The following is a 17706-nucleotide window of genomic DNA, read 5'->3' on the forward strand; positions in this document are numbered from 1 at the left end:
TAGTATTAAGTGGTAAAGGTTCTTTGTATATTCTGAATGCAAGTCTTTTACAAGATATATGCTTTGCAAATATTTTCTTCCAGTCTATTTCTTTTTATTTTCTTAATAATGTATTTTGAAGAACAAATTTTTTAAATTTTAAAGAAGTTCAATTTATTAATTTGTTCTTTTTTGACTTATGCTTTTGGTATCGTATCTAAGAAATCTTTGCTGAATTCAAGGTCAGAAAGATTCTCCTATGTTTTCTTCTAGAATATTTATAGTTTTAGCCTTTATAGTTACATTTATTATCTATTTTAAGTTCATTTTTCTGTGTTAAGTAAAGGATTGAAGTTCATATTTTGTGTTTGAATATCCAGTTGTCCCAGCATTGTTTATTGTAAAGATTATTATTTCCCCATTGAATTGTCCCTGCACTTTTGCAGAAAAATGGTGATGGTTGTGTAGTCACTAAGTCATGTCCAACTCTTGCAACCCCGTGGACTATAGCCACCAGGCTCCTCTGTCCATGGGATTTCCCAGACAAGAACACTGGAGTGAGTTGCTATTTCCTTCTCCAGGGTATCTTCCTGACCCAGGGATTGAACCTGGGTCTCCTGCAGTGCAAGCAGATTATTTACTGACTGAGCCACCAGGGAAGATTTTTTTGTAGAAAAATCAGTTGATCAAAAATTTAAGTTTATTTCTGGACACTCAGTTTGGTTTCCTTGATCTATATGCCAATATATATGCCTATCCTTACACTCTGAACCTCCTTACCTTTATAGTAAGTTTCAAAATCAGATGGTATAATTCCTCCAATTTTGTTTCTCTTTCTCAAAATTGTTTTGGTTATTCTAGGTCCTTTATATTTCCATGTAAATTTAGAAGCAGCTTGTCAATTTTTCTACAAAAAAAAAAAAAAAGGCCTACTGGAATTTTTATAAGGATGTACTGAATCTGTAATTCAATTTTGGGGAAATTTCCATTTTAATAATATTGAATATTCTAATCCATGAATATGGAAGGTATCTTCCTTTATTTTGATTTTCTATAATTTATTTCAGCAATAGTGAGAGCAGACATCCTTGCCTTGTTCCCAGTCTTAGGGGGAAAACATTCAGTTTTTAACCATTAACTATGATCTTACCTCTAAATTTTTTGCGCATGCCTTTAGAAATGTATTACTTTCTTATGGATGCTGTAACTAATTACCATAAATTTAACAGCTTAAAGCAACACAGAATTTTTCTCTTACAGTTGTAGAGGTCAAAAGTCCTAAAATCAAGATGTTCACAGGGCTGTATTCCTTCTGGGGTTCTCTAGGGGAGCCTTTTTCAGCTTCTGGAATCCACCTGCATTTCTTGGTTCATGGCCCCTTCCTCACATTACTCTTACCTCTACTTCCATCCTACATTTCTACTGTTTCTGACCCTTCTTCCTCCTTCTTGTAAGGACCCTTATAATTACATTGGGCCCACCTCCATAATCAGTGACAATCACATCTGCAGAGTCCCTTTTACCATGCAACATTTTCAAAGATCACAGGGTGCAGACATCTTTGGTGCCTACCCCATGCAGGTTGAAGAGGTTCCCTTCTATTCCTAGTTATTTGAGAGTTTTTTGAAAATCTTGAATGGGTGTTAGATTTCGTTTACTGCTTTTTCTGCATCTACTGTAGTGAGTATGTGGTTTAAAGTTTTAGTCTATTAATATGACATTTTATTACTGCTCTTTATATGTTAAAACAATCTTTCATTCCTGGGATAAACCCACTTACAAGTATATCATAATAATCATTTTTATATGTTGCTGGATTAGGCTTGCTAATATTTTATTGAGGATATTTTTTGTCTATTTTCATGAGAGATATTGGCCTGTGATTTTTCTTTGCTTGTGGTATCTTTTTAAACTTTGGTTTCAGTGTAATAATGACATAATAGATAAGTCGGAAAATATTACCTCTTCCTTTATTTTCTGAAAGTGTACAGGATTGATATTATTTCTTAAATATTTGGTAGAATTCACCAGTGAAACCATCTGAATCTGGACTTTTCTTTGTGAGCAGTTTGTTGACCACTAATTCAAGCTCTCTTATTATAAGGTTTTCAACTATACTTTTTCTACTTAAGACTGCTTTGGTAATTCATATCTTCCTAGGAATTTGTTCACTCATCTAAGCTTTCTCATTTGTTGGCCTAAAGTTATATATAATTTTCCCTTTTAATTGTTTATATTGGTATAGGATCAGTAATGATGCCTCCCTTTTAATTCTTGACTTTAGTCATTTTTGTCTTCCTTATTTTCTTGGTTTGTCTAGCTAAGAATTTGCCATTTTGTTAATCTTTACAAAGAACCAGCTTTTGGTTTCATTGATTTTTCTCCATATTTCCCCTGTTTTCTGTTGCACTGATTGTATAATCTGCAATCTGTAAAACTGCCACTGACATGTGGTATTGGTATTCTTTTTTATTTTTTGCCAATATGGTATTTCCTTCTTAATTAGTATTTCCCTGAATTCTGATACTGAGCACTTTCCTTGTATTTATTAGCAAATGTATTTCCTCTTTTGCAAGGCACCTTTTTCTGTCTTTTGCCCATTTTCCTAGTGATTCTCTTCTTTATCAATTATTTGAACAACAAATATCTTTTCCCATTCTGTGAGTTTTTTCTTTAGGATATTTTTGATGAACAGAAGCTTTTAATTTTAATGTAGTTGAATTTGTCAATATATTCCTTAATAGTTACTGCTTTTTAGGTCTTAAGAAATCCTTTCATAACTATTCTTATACCTTGCTGGTGGAAATACAGAATAATACAGTTCTTACAGAGTGAAATTTAGAAATACATAGAGAAAAATTTGTTATACATTTACCCTTTATCTCAGCAGTGCCGGTTCTTAGAGTCAATTTTAAAGATATACTGAGAAAATACAAAATCCTGTATGCACAGGCTGTTTGTCAGGGCATTATTCACAGTAGCAGTAAAGACTGGAAACAACACCAGGGTGCATCATTAGGGGAGTAGTTGAATAAACTCTTGTACATCCACACAGTGAAGTACTTTGCAAATATAAGAAGGAAAGGGAAGAGCTCTATACATTAACATGGAATTATTGCCAGGTTATATTGTTAAGTGCAAAGAAGTAAGTTGTAGAACAGTGTTTATAGTAAGTTACCTTTTATATAGGAGAAAGGGATATACTGAATTTTGTGTATATATATATATATATATATATATGAAGGAAATAGCAACCTACCCCAGTATTCTTACTTGGGAAATCCCATGGACAGAGGAGCCTGGTGGGCTACAGTCTGTGGGGTCGCAAAAGAGTTGGTTGGACATAACTGACCAACTGAAAAAAAACATAAACACACATACGTGTGTGTGTGCATGTGTTATGTGTTTGTGCCTATTTACTTATATTTCAAAAAAGAAACAATGGAACCATAAAACCAAAACTAGTAAAATTATTATTTATGGAGAAGGAAAGGAGTGGGATGAAGTTTACAGAGATGGAAAGCAAGACTTCTTTGAAGGTACTGTATAATACAGTTTTCACTTTAGTGAAGTGAAAGTTGCTCAGTCATGTCTGACTCTTTGTGACCCCGTGGACTATTCAGTCCATGGAATTCTCCAGGCCAGAATATTGGAGTGGGTAGTCTTTCCCTTCTCCAGGGGATCTGCCCAACTTAGGGACTGAACCCCGGGCTCCCGCATTGCAGGTGAATTCTTTACCACCTAAGCCACAAGGCAAGCCCAAGAATACTAGAGTGGGTAGCCTATCCCTTCTCCAGCAATTCTTCCCAACCCAGGAATCAAACCGGGGTCCCCTGCATTGCAGGCAGATTCTTTACCAACTGAGCTATGAGCGAAGCCCTCGTTTTCATTTTAGACCCATGTAAATGTTTTGCATAATTTTAAAAATTAATCAAAAGGGAAAAATAAATCCCTAAAATTTATAAACAGCCTGAAGCAAATTAGCCTAACTATGAATAAAGTTGGTATCATAACCATACAGAGAAAATGATTTAAAATAATATTTGCATATTCCTAATGGGATATAATTTAAAGGACAAAAGTAACTACAAAGAATTTTAAAACTGTATTCAGTAGTTTTATTGTTGATAATCATGTTAGTATTGTTTATTGACATTTAAAAATTCTATATATTGTAGGAAAAAGCTAATAAATAATTTTGTTAATATCATTAGGAGCCAGTATCCTAAGCACATGTGAGAGAGATACAAGTCAAAAATCATGGACTTGAGTAATAATCTTGTAATCTTAATTTGAAGTGGAAATACCAGTATAAATTTATGGTTTATTTTTCATAAAAATTTTCCTACTTTTGTTCACTGAAAAAGGCCTAGAAGCAACAACTCAACATTTATGAACAGATTTAGCAACATATTGTTGTTTCTAAATACTATTTCACATTAACAGGAGCCAGTGATCCTTAGAGAAATATTTCAGTTTTGAGTCAGGAAATATGTAAGATGAACTTAAGATATCTTGCTATGCCAGAAAGCTAGAAAGCAGTACAGGAGCCAATTTTAAGGGACTTTCACTGATCCTAGGGCTTCCCCGGTAGCTCAGTGATAAAGAATCTGCCTGCAATGCAAGATCCTCAGGAGACATGGGTTCAATCCCTGGGTGGGGAAGATTCCCTGAAGGAGGGCATGGCAACCCACTCCAGTATTCTTGCCTGGAGAATCCCCGTGGACAGAGGAGCCTAGCAGGCTACATTCAATAGGGTTGTAAAGAGTTGGACACATCTGAAGCAACCTTGCACACATGCACTGATCCTAAGTGGAATGACTTGATCACTAAAAAGAATGACTACATTTAATTGAAACACATGAAATATATGAAAATACATGTCTCACAATTATACTAAAAATAATCATTGGTCACCATTGGACACTTTTAAAGTACCAACTCATTAAACTCTTATAGTTGAAAAATAATGGGAAACAAATCAAGCATTTGTCCTACTTTTCCTATATGAACTTATGTAGCGAAACCAAATAGTTGATGATGGTAAGTCCATTATAGGATTCCAAATAATTAATACAGAAGAAATAATAGAAATAATAAGTACAAAATAAATAATAGAATTAGGGGAGCCCCTCTTTACAACTCTGAATAAATTAATGGATTTAAGCAATGGTCATCAATGGATGCAAACCCCTTAGTTAAAAAGCAAATGGGAAAACTTAATAATGGAAGGATCAGATCAAAAGCACCTGAATCTACTGATCAATTTTAACATCACTAGAAATGGGACCACTGAACATTATGTGCCTAACGATATGATGTAATAGGAAATACACATCTATATAATATATGGAGGATTCTTGCCTAAAAATATTGAACTCAAATCTAGACCAGCAATATCCAATACAACTTTTCACAATAATGTAAATGGTCTTTATTCTGCCCAGAATGATATCTAGTAGCCACATGTGCTTTTTGAACATTTGATATTCGTAGTTTAACAGAGGAACTAACATTTACAAAATCAATTTAAATAGACTCATGTGGCTAGTGGCCACATGGTAGCATAGCTCTAGATTTGACTACCAGTTTGTAAGAAATAGAGGGGATTGAGGAACAAGTTAAATAATATCATGAGGAACAACCAGTTAAATTCATGTGGCTTCTCTAATGAACAAGTGGGATTGGGGGAAAAAAGGTTTGAGGGCTGAGAAAGAAGGGAAGCTCTGTGTGTGTGTGTGTGTGTGTGTGTGTGTGTTTTAATGAGGCTTTAAAGACAACAGCCAATGGCTGGTTTAGATCTTGAACCAAGTGTAAAAAGACATCTTTGAGAAAATCAGGGCCATTTGAATATGAATTCAGTAGTAGATAATGGTAAGGAATTATTATTAATTTTGTGAAGTGTGATAATGCCATACTAGTTACATTTTTTCAAATGCCTTTATCAATTAGATGCATGTACTTGCATGACCCTGAGAGTGAGCACCTCAAATTTTGGACCCCAGGTGCCTCACTTGCCTCACCATAGTCCCGGGCTTGCCCAAGATGCACTGTAATAACATAGCTATATATCATTGTCATTTTTCACAGGTTGTAAATACCTGTCCCAGCAGAGTTTCATTATCTGAGATTCAAGATTTAATTTTTATTAATTTGTTAAAGGTTGTTTTGGTAGGCTTTGTAGAACTTCCGTATCTCTTTGTCTTGATCCAGATGAACCCCAAAAGAAGAACAAAGGTGATCCCATGAACAAGCTGGAAAGTTTTTACCAAGAGATGATAATGAAAAAACGTCTTGAAGAGTTCCAACTAATGAGAGGTGAACCCTTTGCTTCCCACTCACTGGTCTCAGCTACATCAGTGGGAGATAGTGGCACAGCTGAGAACCCGTCATTACTCCAGGACAAGGGAAAACAGGCAGCACAGGGTAAAGGTCCCAGTCTCCATGTGGCAAAAGTTATTGATAATTCACCTGAGCAGTGTTGGACTGGGCCTAAGAAGCTGACGCAGCCAATAGAATTTGTCCCAGAAGATGAGATCCAGAGAAATCGTTTGTCAGAGGAGGAGATCCGAAAAATTCCTATGTTTTCTTCATATAATCCAGGGGAGCCAAACAAGGTATAGGCCAAACCAAGAAAAAAAATGGGTTGTTTTCATTTTTATTAACCTCTACTTAAAGTAATACTTTTGTATTAGCTTTGATTATACCAAAGAATCATGACATAGGCACAGTGACTGTGTTTTTCTTTGACCTTTACTATTAATTCTCTGCTATATAAGTAGCTCTGACTCTAAAAGTAGCCTATTTCCTATGATGTTCATTGTGGTTTTCTAACGTCATAAGCTATCCTTAGAATTTTATTTAAAAAAACAAGAATTTTAAAGAAATCTTGATCAGACTCTAGTCCATGCCCACTAGAAACCCTAAACTAAAGAAAAACTCATAGGCCCACCATATCTAGTAGCCATGTGCCTGGTTGTGAGTAGGGTTTGCTATACCACATGAGTTTTCTCTTCAGAATGCTTCACCTGGCTTTCATATGACATATGACTTAAATTGCTGGTAGCTTAGCAGCAAAGTGAAAGCACAGGGCCTGTAAGCCTTGAGGAATTGGCGAATATCTAAGAAAAGTTGTAAATAATCCTCATTTGGTTGGTCAGATCATTATGTCATATTCATGGTATGTGTTACATCCAGAAGTGAAAATTTCATTATCATGTCACTAAAAAAAGCAACACAAGCCCCTGGAGCATATACTTGTGTTCAATTTAAAAAACAAAACCAGAAAAATAATGTTAGCTTCTGGCTGTCCCTAAATTTTTAAAAAGGTGTTGTCAAGGATTATTAAGCAGTTTCCTTTGAGTGATTACATTTCTAATATATTCTTGATGTTCAAGGGTAGCTAGATTTTTATTTTTTATAATGAAAATTATTAATTATGAAAAGTTATAGAGAATAATATAGCAAGAATCTTTGTACCTAACCAACTCTCTTTACCAATTCTTGCCTTTTTTTTTCCCTTGGCTGCGCCACACGACTTGTGGGATCTTAGTTCTCTGACAAGGATTGAACCCAGGCCCTTGGCAGTGAGAGTGCGGAACCCTAACCACTGGATTGCCGGGGAATTCCCTATCAATTCTTAACAATTTCCATATTTGATTGATTTTTAAAAATAAGGCCTTACAGAGACACCTGGAAACTTTCATGTATCCCTCACTACTCCCATTCCCCTTTCTCTTTTCCAATGGTAACCACCATCCTGTGTTTGCCATTTATCATTCCCACGCATGTTTTATACTTTTACTATAAATCTGTATATTCATAAACAACATGTAATTTTATTTATTTTTAAACTATCCTTCTACAACTTGCTTTTTGACTCAATATACATGTTTTTTAAATTTATTTCTAAAAAAAAATTTATTTCTAAAGATGTGAGAACTATGTAGTATTCCATTGTAGAAAGATACTATAATTCATTTATCCATTCTCCTGAAGATTTTTTCTTTTCTTTTTTTTCCATTATAGACAGTTTTGCAACAAATACAATTGTACACATCTCCTGTTGCACATGTACAGGAGTTTCTCTAGGACAGTTTTTCAAACTTTAGATTACTATTAGTAGGTCACAAGCAGCAATTTTTTAAAGGAATAGAAAATATCAAAGTGCAGTCCATAGATTACTAAGGATAATTATTGTTTTTTTGAAGCTTTTGTTTATTGTGCTTTTGTGTGTGATATGTGTGTGGGCCAGAATATAAAATGCATTTCTTCCTATATATCTCAGTCAAAAGGGCCAGAAAAACATTGCTCTGTTGCAGTGATTCTCAAACGTTAGCATGTACCAGAATCCTCTGGAAGGCTTGTTAAAACACAGATTGCTGGGTTCTGCCCCTAGAATTTTTTGTTCTGTACATCTGGAGTAGGACCTGAGAATTTGCCTTTCCATGTTCCCAGAGATACTGATGATGATGCTGGTCTGAGTGACGTTTTAAGAATCACTGTTCTAGGTTATATATCTAAGAGTGGAATCATGGTAATATAAGATACATATATTTTCACCTCCATGAGCAGAGTTTAAGAAATCTCTTTCACATCTTCGCTAAGACTTTAAAATATTTGACTTTTTATTTTGGCCAGTCTAATATATTCGAAAGGTATCTCATGGTTTTAATTTCAATGTTCCTGATTTCCAATGAAGTTATGCATGTATTCATACATTCATTAGCCTTTCAGGAACCGTCTGTGAATTGCCTGTTCTGTTTCTTTCCCATTATTTATTTAGTTTTTAATAGTATTTATAGATTTTGATTGTTTAGGTTTTGGTATTATCTATAGATTTTATTTTAGAATTCTAGATACAAACCTTTGCTGCACCAGGTGAGTAGCTTGTATTTTTAACATTGTTTCTGATGTCTTTTGTTAAGCAGAAGTCTTTCATTTTGACATAATTAAATCATCAGTATTTTTTTGATGGTTTGTGCTTTTTGAGATATTTGAAGGAAATCTTTCTCTATAAATCAATAAGAAAGAGACAAGCAATCCAATAAAAATGGCCAGAAGATATGAACAGGCAGTTCATAGGGGAGAAAACACAAATGACCAGTTAACATATAAAGTCTCATTAGTAATCAAAGAAATGCAAAATAAAACTACAATGAGGTACTATTTAATATCATTTGATACCTTTTTTACATTTGGCATACATTTAAAGGCCTGACAATGCCAAGTACTGGTGAATGTATGGAATAGTAAGAATTCTTTAATATACTGCTGGGTGAATATAAATGAGTATAACCACTTTCAAGAACATTGTGGCAATACTCAGTAAAATGAAAGATGCCCAACACTGTAGGTCAGTAATCCCACTTCTTGATATCTATCCTAGGGAAACTTTTACACATGCACATTAGGAGATGTTATAAGGATGCTCATGTTCATAAGCAAGAGAATGAATAAAGCATGGTGAATTCATAAAATAGAATATGATATGGAAGAAAAAAATGAATGAAACACAACTACAGGTATCAACATGGATGAAACAATGTTGAATGAAAAATGTTTTGTTTGAGACTTTGGGTTTCAGTGCCAACATGTAAACTGCTTAGAAATCATCACTACTGTCTTACAACAGGAAGAACAGCTGAACAGACTAAAAAATCAATGACTTTTCTTGGATTCATCAAAGATTTGAAGTCAGAGAGCAAACTGCAACCATGAAATCTGGAGAGACAGGCAATTACAAAGAATCACTTCCCAGATCTGCTTATCAGAAGCAGAAAGCACTGAGCCATAAATTGGTAGAAACACTTAAGTGGTAACTTTGACAAATTGCAGGAAACAGAGTATAGATTAGTGTTTGAGTAATAAACTTCTGGAGGCCACAGTCTAAGGGGGCCCCCACATTTTCACGACTTTTACCTCCAGGAACCCCACTGGGTTCTCAATGTAAAGAGCCAAGAATAAGTCTTCTGTTTCTGGCATGTTGATAGGAAAAGGAATCAACTTGAAATACATCCAGAGCGTCTACCTAACAAAGAGCTATCTAGAAAGTAAAACAACTTAACCAAAGCCTTCTCTAGTGTGGGAGAAGGGAAATAACTGAACTCCAGGCCCCTCTAGTCTTACTGTGTCATCTACGAGAAAGAGAATAAAAGCTGTGAAATACTTGTGAAGGTTACAGGCTGGATACATGGGCACAGTAAATGCCTGAGACTTAATTATAAGATGCAGAATGTTTTCCCATACCCTGCACCTTACTACCACATCAACAGGTCTTCAGTATGATAACTATGAATTATAGCTGAAGAACCTGCAAGGCTCAAACTCTAAAATGTTTTTAGGGAAACTCAAAGAAAACAAGGGAGACAAAAACAAGGATATTAGAGGAAACTGAAAAACTTCTTACACCTACAGCTAAAGCAAACATTAAACATAGCCCAACTTCTAGCCAGATTAACATCAAACCTCACATGAAGGGCCTGTTTATCTCAGTTTCTACCCTGTTACATATAATGTAACAAAAAATAAATGATTTTTTCCTTTCAACAAAAAAGAAATGATATGGCTTACCAAAAGATAAACCACAGACTCAAGAGACAAAACCAACATCAGAACCAAGCTCAGATATGACACAGGTTTTTTTAAAAATAGCTATAGCTAATGTGCTAATGAGTCTGCTAGAAATAGTTTTCAACATGCAAGAACAAATGGCTAATATAAGCAGACAGATAGAAACTCTAGAAAGAGATGTAAGAAATCAAAAACAGTGTAACAGAAATGATGCCTTTGGGAGTTCCCTGTGGCCTAGTGGTTAGGATTCTGCGCTTTCATTGTCAGGTTCAATCCCTGGTCAGGGAACTGAGATTCTGTAAACCATGTGGCATAGCCAAAAAAAAAACAACAAAAACAAAAACAATGCCTTTGATAGGCTTATCAGCAGACTGGATACAGACAAGGAAAGATTGAATTAGTAGCTTGCTGCTGCTGCTAAGTCACTTCAGTCGTGTCCGACTCTGTGCGACCCCATAGACGGCAGCCCACCAGGCTCCCCCATCCCTGGGATTCTCCAGGCAAGAACAATTGGAGTGGGTTGCCATTTCCTTCTCCAATGCGTGAAAGTGAAGTCGCTCAGTCGTGTCTGACCCTCAGCGACCCCATGGACCACAGCTTTCCAGGCTCCTCCATCCATGGGATTTTTCCAGGCAAGAGTACTGGAGCGGGGTGCCATTGCCTTCTCCGGTTAGTAGCTTGAAGACATGTCAATAGGAACCTTCCAAACTGAAATGCAAAGATTGAAAAAAAGAGACTTTAAAAATGTAACAGAATATCCAAGGACAATTTCAAAAGGTGTATCATGCATATTATTGGAATAGTGGAAGAAGAAATGAGCAGAAGGGGAAAAAAAGAAATATTTGAAGTAAGAATGACTGAGAATTTTCTAAAATTAATGACAGACACTGTATTACAGATCCAGGATCCAAGCAAAGAACACAAAGTAGGATAAATAGCCCCCCCCAAAAAAACACCTAAGCATATTATGTTCGAACACAGAAAACTGAAGACCAAGAGAAAATCTTGGAAACCACCAGAGAAAAACTCTTTTACCAATAGAGAAATAAAGATAATAATTACATTGGATTTCTCCTCAGAAATCATGCAAGCAAGAAGAGATTGGAGTAAAATATTTAAAGTGATGAAAGGGAAAAATACCTACCTATAATTCAGTATCCAGGAAAAACAGTCATTCAAAAGTGGAGGAAAAATAAAGACTATCAAAGAAAAACTGAGGGAACTTATCACCAGGAGACCTGCCTTAGAAGAAATATTTCTGTTTAAAAGTTCTCCAGAGAGAAGGAAAAATTATATATGTCAGAAAATAAGATCTCTATAAAGAAAGGAAGAGTGTAGGTGAAAGGATACATGAAGGTGAAATAGAATTTTTAATTTCCTATTTTTAAATGATCTGAAAGATAACTGTTCCAAGTAGTAATAGCAACATGATAGGTAATTAGAGGATATGAATAAGTGTAATGGATGGCAGGAAAGATAGAATGAAGTATGGAAAGAAGGAATTTTATTTGGTGTGTATAACTGTTACAGGATATCTCTACTATCTGTCAAGTGGTATCATATTATGTGATAGTGGACTTAGTTTTAAAGCTATATTACAAACTCTAAGGTATTTTACTAACAGTTATAAAAAGATATAATTGATACACTAAAAGAGAGCAGAAAATATCCATTCGCTACAGTCTTTTCCAGAAAATAGAAGCAAAAGAAATACTTTCTTACTGACTTTGAAACCAGCCTTAGGTTAATACCAAAATCAGATAAAGATATTACAGTAACGAAGGACCATGAACCAATATCTCTCTTGAGCATAGATGCAAAAGTCCTAAATACAGTAGTCCCCTATTATCTTTGGGAGATACATTCCAAGACCCCCAGTGGATGCTTGAAACCACAGATTGTACTGAAACTTAGTTTTGTTTTTGTTTTTTTCTTATATATGGATGTGAGAGTTGGACCATAAAGATGGCTGAGTACCGAAGAATTGATGCTTTCAAAATGTGGTGCTAGAGAATACTCTTGAGAGTCCCTTGGACTGCAAGGAGATCAAACCAGTCAATCCTAAAGGAAATCAACCCTAAATATTCATTGGAAGGACTGATGCTGAAGCTCTAATACTTTGGCCATTTAATGTGAAGAACTGACACACTGGAAAAGACTCAGAAGCTGGGAAAGATTGAGGGCATGAGGAGAAGGGGGCAACAGAAAATGAGATAGATGGTTGGATGGCATCATTGACTCAATGGACATGAGTTTGAGCAAACTCCCGGAGATGGTGAAGGACAGGGAAGCCTGGCGTGCTGCAGTCCATGAGGTCATGACAAGTCAGACTTGACTGAGCGACTGAGCAACAATACCTACCTATGAAAAATTTTAATTTATGGAATATCCAAATTGGCAGCATCACTAATCTTGAGCTTCGTGGCCATTATTAACTTATGTTTAACTTGTTAAACATAAGCACTGCAATACTGTGATGGTTGATCTGATAACCAAGATGACTATTTAATGGGGCATACAGGGTGGATATGCTGAACAAAGGCATGATTCATGTCCTGGGTGGGACAGAGCAGGATAGAGTGGGATGGTACAAGATTTCATCGTACTACTCAGAATAGTGTACAGTTTAAAACTTATGTATTGTTTATTTCTGGAATTTTCCATTTAATATTTTCAGACCACAGTTGACCTTTGTAACTGAAACCACAAAAATTGAAACTGGATAAAGGGGGACTGTTCTATTAGGAAAATAAAAATATTTTGATTAAAAAGTGAAATATTAGGAAATCGAATCCTACAATGTATCAGAAGAATTATATATCACTATTAAATGGGATTTCTTCCAGATATCCAAGACTGATTCAACTTTTGGAAACCAATTAATGTAATCCACCACACCAACAGACTAAAGAAGAAAAATATTATTTCAGTTGATGTAGAAAAGGCATTTGACAAAATACAAACACCCATTAATGACACAAACTCTCAGCAAACTAGGAATAGAGGGGAACATTTTCAACTTGGTAAAGTATATCAACAAAACCCCGCAGCTAACATCATACTTAATGGTGAAAGCCTAGGTGTTTTCCCCTTTGATCAGAAACAATACAAGTATGTCCCCTCTTTCAATTTCTTTTCATCTCTGTATTGGAAATTCTAGCTAGTGCAAAAAGAGAAGGAAAGGAAATTAAAAAGCACACAGATTGGGAAGGAAAAAATAAAACTATCTTTGTTAACAGGTGACATGTATGTCTTTGTAGAAAATTCCAATCTATCAACAAGAACATGAAACAATTACTGGAACTAAGGAGTATGTGAAAGTTGGAGGATATAAGATTTGTATTTGAAAAATCAATTGCTTTCCTGTATACCAAGAAATGAACCATTAAAATTGAAATAAAAAGCACAACACCCTTTATAATACCACCACAAAATAGTGAAATACTAAGGTACAAATCTAACAAAATATGTGTAGGATCTATATGCAGAAAAATATAAAACCCTGGTGAAAAATTAAAGACATAAATAAATGCAGAGATATCCTCTGTTCATAGATGGGAAGACACAGTCCCAAAAAAAATCCCCAGCAAGCTATTATGTGGATATAGACACACTAATTCTAAGTTTATATGGGAAGAGAAAATATCCAGAATGCTCAACACAATATTGAAGAAGACAAAGTTGAAAGACTGATGTTACCTAACTTTAAGACTAACTACAATCAAGTAATTTGATGCTGGTTGAAAACAAAAGAAATTGAGTAAAATAAAGACTCCAGAAATAAACTTTCACAAATATAGTGAACTGATCTTTGATAAGGGAGCAAAGGCAACTCAATGGAGAAAGGATAATTCTTTCAACAAATTTTGTTAGAACAACTGGATATCCACATGCAAAAAAAGAATCTAGACACAGATTTTACATTCTTCAAAAAATTAACTCAGACTAGATTATAGATTTAAATGTAAAACATAATATTATGAATCTTCTAGAAGAAAACAGAAAATTTAAGTGACATTGTGTTTGGTGATGTATTTATAGGTATAACACCAAAAGGATGATTTATGAAACAAAAAAATTGATAAATCCTACTTTATTAAAATTATAAACTTTGCTATATGAAAGATGGTTTTAAGAGAATCAAAAGACAAGCCACAGACTGGAAGAAAATATTTCAAAACACATGTCTCATAAATTATTTATATCCAAAATACAACAAAGAACTCCTAACACTCACCAGTAGTAAAACAAACTACCCAATTTATAAATGAGCAAAGGAACAGATACCTCACCAGAGAAGTTATATACGTGTCAAATAGGCATATGAAAAGGAGCTCATCATCATTTGTCACCTGGAAATTGCAAAATAGAATAATAATGAGATGCAGAATGGCTAAAATTGACAATACCAAATACTATTGAGGATGCTAAACAACAGGAACTTTTATCCATTGCTCTTATGCAAAATGGCACAACCTCTTTGGAAGATAGTTTGGCAGTATCTTACCAAGTTAAACATGCTTTGCCATACAATCCAGTAATGAAGTTCCTAGTTATTTACTCAATTGATTTAAAAACTTTCATACAAAAACCAGCATGTGACTGTTAACAGCAGTTTTATTCATAATTACCAGAAACTGGAAGCAATCAAGGTGTCCTTAAGTAGATGAGTGGATACATTCATCTGTGCTACATCTATACAGTGGGATATAATTCAGCAATAAAAAGAAATAATCTGCCAAGTCACAAAAAGACAGAGGGACTATAAATGCTTATTAATAAGTGAAGGAAGCCAGTTTGAAAAGACTACATATTGTATGATTTCAATTATATGACATTCTGAAAAACACAAGACTGTAGGAACAGTAAACAATGGTTGTCAGGACTTCAGGAGGAGTGGAGAAGAGAGGAATGGGTGAACACAGAGGATTTTTAGGGCAGTATAAGTTTTCTGTATGATAGTATAATAGTGGATGTGAGGAATGCATTTGTCAAAGTCCATGAAACTGTACAGCATAAAGAAGGACCCTTAATATAAATATTTTTTAAAAAATCATTTAGGAGATTGAGTAACCCCTGGAAAGAATGCAGACTGTGACGAGAATTTAACTATTACAAATATATAACACAACCTCAATGAAGGAATGGGAGAAAAGATGCTGAACATCTTGTAGTGCAAGAAAGTAAGCAGGTGCTCAAAATAATGTAAAAATATTGTTGGGGATATGTCAAAGGCACACAGGAGCCAACTGAGAGTTTCCAATAACTAAAGATAGAACAATTTGTACAACAAACTGAGTAAATTAATATTGGATTATAACCCAAAGTATAGAATATCTGTGAGTCAATACTGATAATAAAATCATTGAGTGAATCAATAAATGAGGGAGAGGAGACAAATATCACATGAAGAAGAATTGGAAGCAACCTAGATGTCCATTGGCAGATGAATGAATAAGAAAGTTGTGGTATATATACGCAATGGAATATTACTGAGCTATTAAAAAGAATGCATTTTACTCAGTTCTAATAATGTAGATGAAACTGGAGCCTATTATACAAAGTGAAAGAAAAGCACCAATACAGTATATTAACATATATAGAATTTAGAAAGATGGTAACAATAACCCTATGTGCAAGAGAGCAAAAGAGACAGAGATATAAAGAACAGACTTTTGGACTCTATGGGAGAAGGCGAGGGTGAGATGATTGGAGAGACTAGCATTGAAACATGTATATTACCATATGTGAATCAGATCCAAGTTTGATCACCAAGTTGGATCACCAGTCCAAGTTTGATGCATGAAGCAGGGCATTCAAAGCCGATGCACTGGGACAACCCAGAGGGATGGGATGGGGAGGGAGGTAGGAGGGAGGAGGAGGGCTCGGGATGGATGGACACATGTACACCAGTGGCTGATTCATGTCAATGTATGTCAAAAACCACCACAAAATTGTAATTACCCTCCAATTAAAACTAATTAATTAAAAAATAGTTTATGTACTAGCAGATTCTCTGCCTCAAGGAAAGGAAGCATAACTCCCAACCACTTAATTTTGAGCTACTCTTAGTGACTTCTTTCCAAAGAGTGCAGTATGGAAATACAGGAAAAAAAAATCATGTTACAGTGTAGAAACCTAACAAACATTGCCTCAGTCAGGCAATCAAAGCAAAGGTCAGTCATAAATCATGTTGATAGTATGTATGCTTGATATAATGTGATCAGAGTTGCTTCTTTTTCCCTATAATCTTCCTTCTAGTAATCCATAACCACAATATAACCATGAGAAAACAGCAGAAAAATTCTAGTAGTAGAACATCCTATAAAATATCTGACCAGTACTCCTCAAAAATGCCAAGATCATTAAAAACAAGAAAAGTTTGAGAAACTGCCATAGCAAAGAGGAGGCTAAAGACATAGGAAAACTAAATGTACTATGATATCCTGGATGGAGTCCTGGAACACAAAAAGGATGTTAGAGGAAAACTAAGGAAATCTAAATCTAAATGGACTTTATTGTTTTGTGTTTTTTGGCTTTTGTTTTTGTTTTTTTTTTTTTTTTTTGGAGTATAATTGCTTTACAATGTTGTGTTGGTTTCTGCTATACAACATGAATCATCTGTAAGTACATATATATCCTATTCCTGTTGAGCTTCCCTCCTACCCCAAACCCCATCCCACCCTTCTAGGTCATCACAGAACACTGGCTGAGCTTCCTGTGTTATACAGCAGCTTCCCACTAGCTATCTGGTAGTGTATATAATGGCAACCCACTCCAGTACTCTTGCCTGGAAAATCCCATGGCTAGAGGAGCCTGGAGGGCTACAGTCCATGAGGTCACTAAGAGTCGGACACGACTGAGCTACTTCACTTTCACTTTTCACTTTGATACATTGGAGAAGGAAATGGCAACCAACTCCAGTGTTCTTGCCTGGAGAATCCCAGGGACGGGGGAGCCTGGTGGACTGCCGTCTATGGGGTCGCACAGAGTCGGGCACGACTGAGGCGACTTAACAGCAGCAGCAGCAGCAGCAGTGTATATATGTCAATCCAACTCTCCCAATTCATCTTACCTTCCCCTTCCTCTGCTGTGTCCACATGTCCATTCTCTACATCTGTATCTCTATTCCTGCCCTGCAAATAAGCTCATCTG

At 35.3% G+C, this 17706-nt stretch overlaps 1 protein-coding gene across 17 annotated transcripts in view; it reads left to right on the forward strand.

Moving 5' to 3' along the window:
* Positions 1 to 17706, forward strand: part of RBM41 (RNA binding motif protein 41) — a 75481-nt gene that overhangs the window by 34320 nt on the left and 23455 nt on the right. For 7 of the 17 annotated variants that reach the window (XM_086389650.1, XM_086389651.1, XM_086389659.1 and 4 more), the window contains one exon: positions 6193 to 6596. In XM_086389650.1, the coding sequence (XP_086245776.1) occupies positions 6193 to 6596 (404 nt within the window). Of the gene's footprint in view, positions 1 to 6192; positions 6597 to 7531; positions 8952 to 17706 lie in introns of those variants that run through there. The other 10 variants (XR_015159818.1, XR_015159819.1, XR_015159821.1 and 7 more) reach the window with 4 other exon arrangements.

The sequence above is a fragment of the Bos grunniens genome, chromosome X, assembly GCF_055505025.1.
Source record: "Bos grunniens cultivar Pamir isolate PY7600 chromosome X, Bosgru_T2T1.0, whole genome shotgun sequence".
Taxonomy (NCBI): domain Eukaryota; kingdom Metazoa; phylum Chordata; class Mammalia; order Artiodactyla; family Bovidae; genus Bos; species Bos grunniens.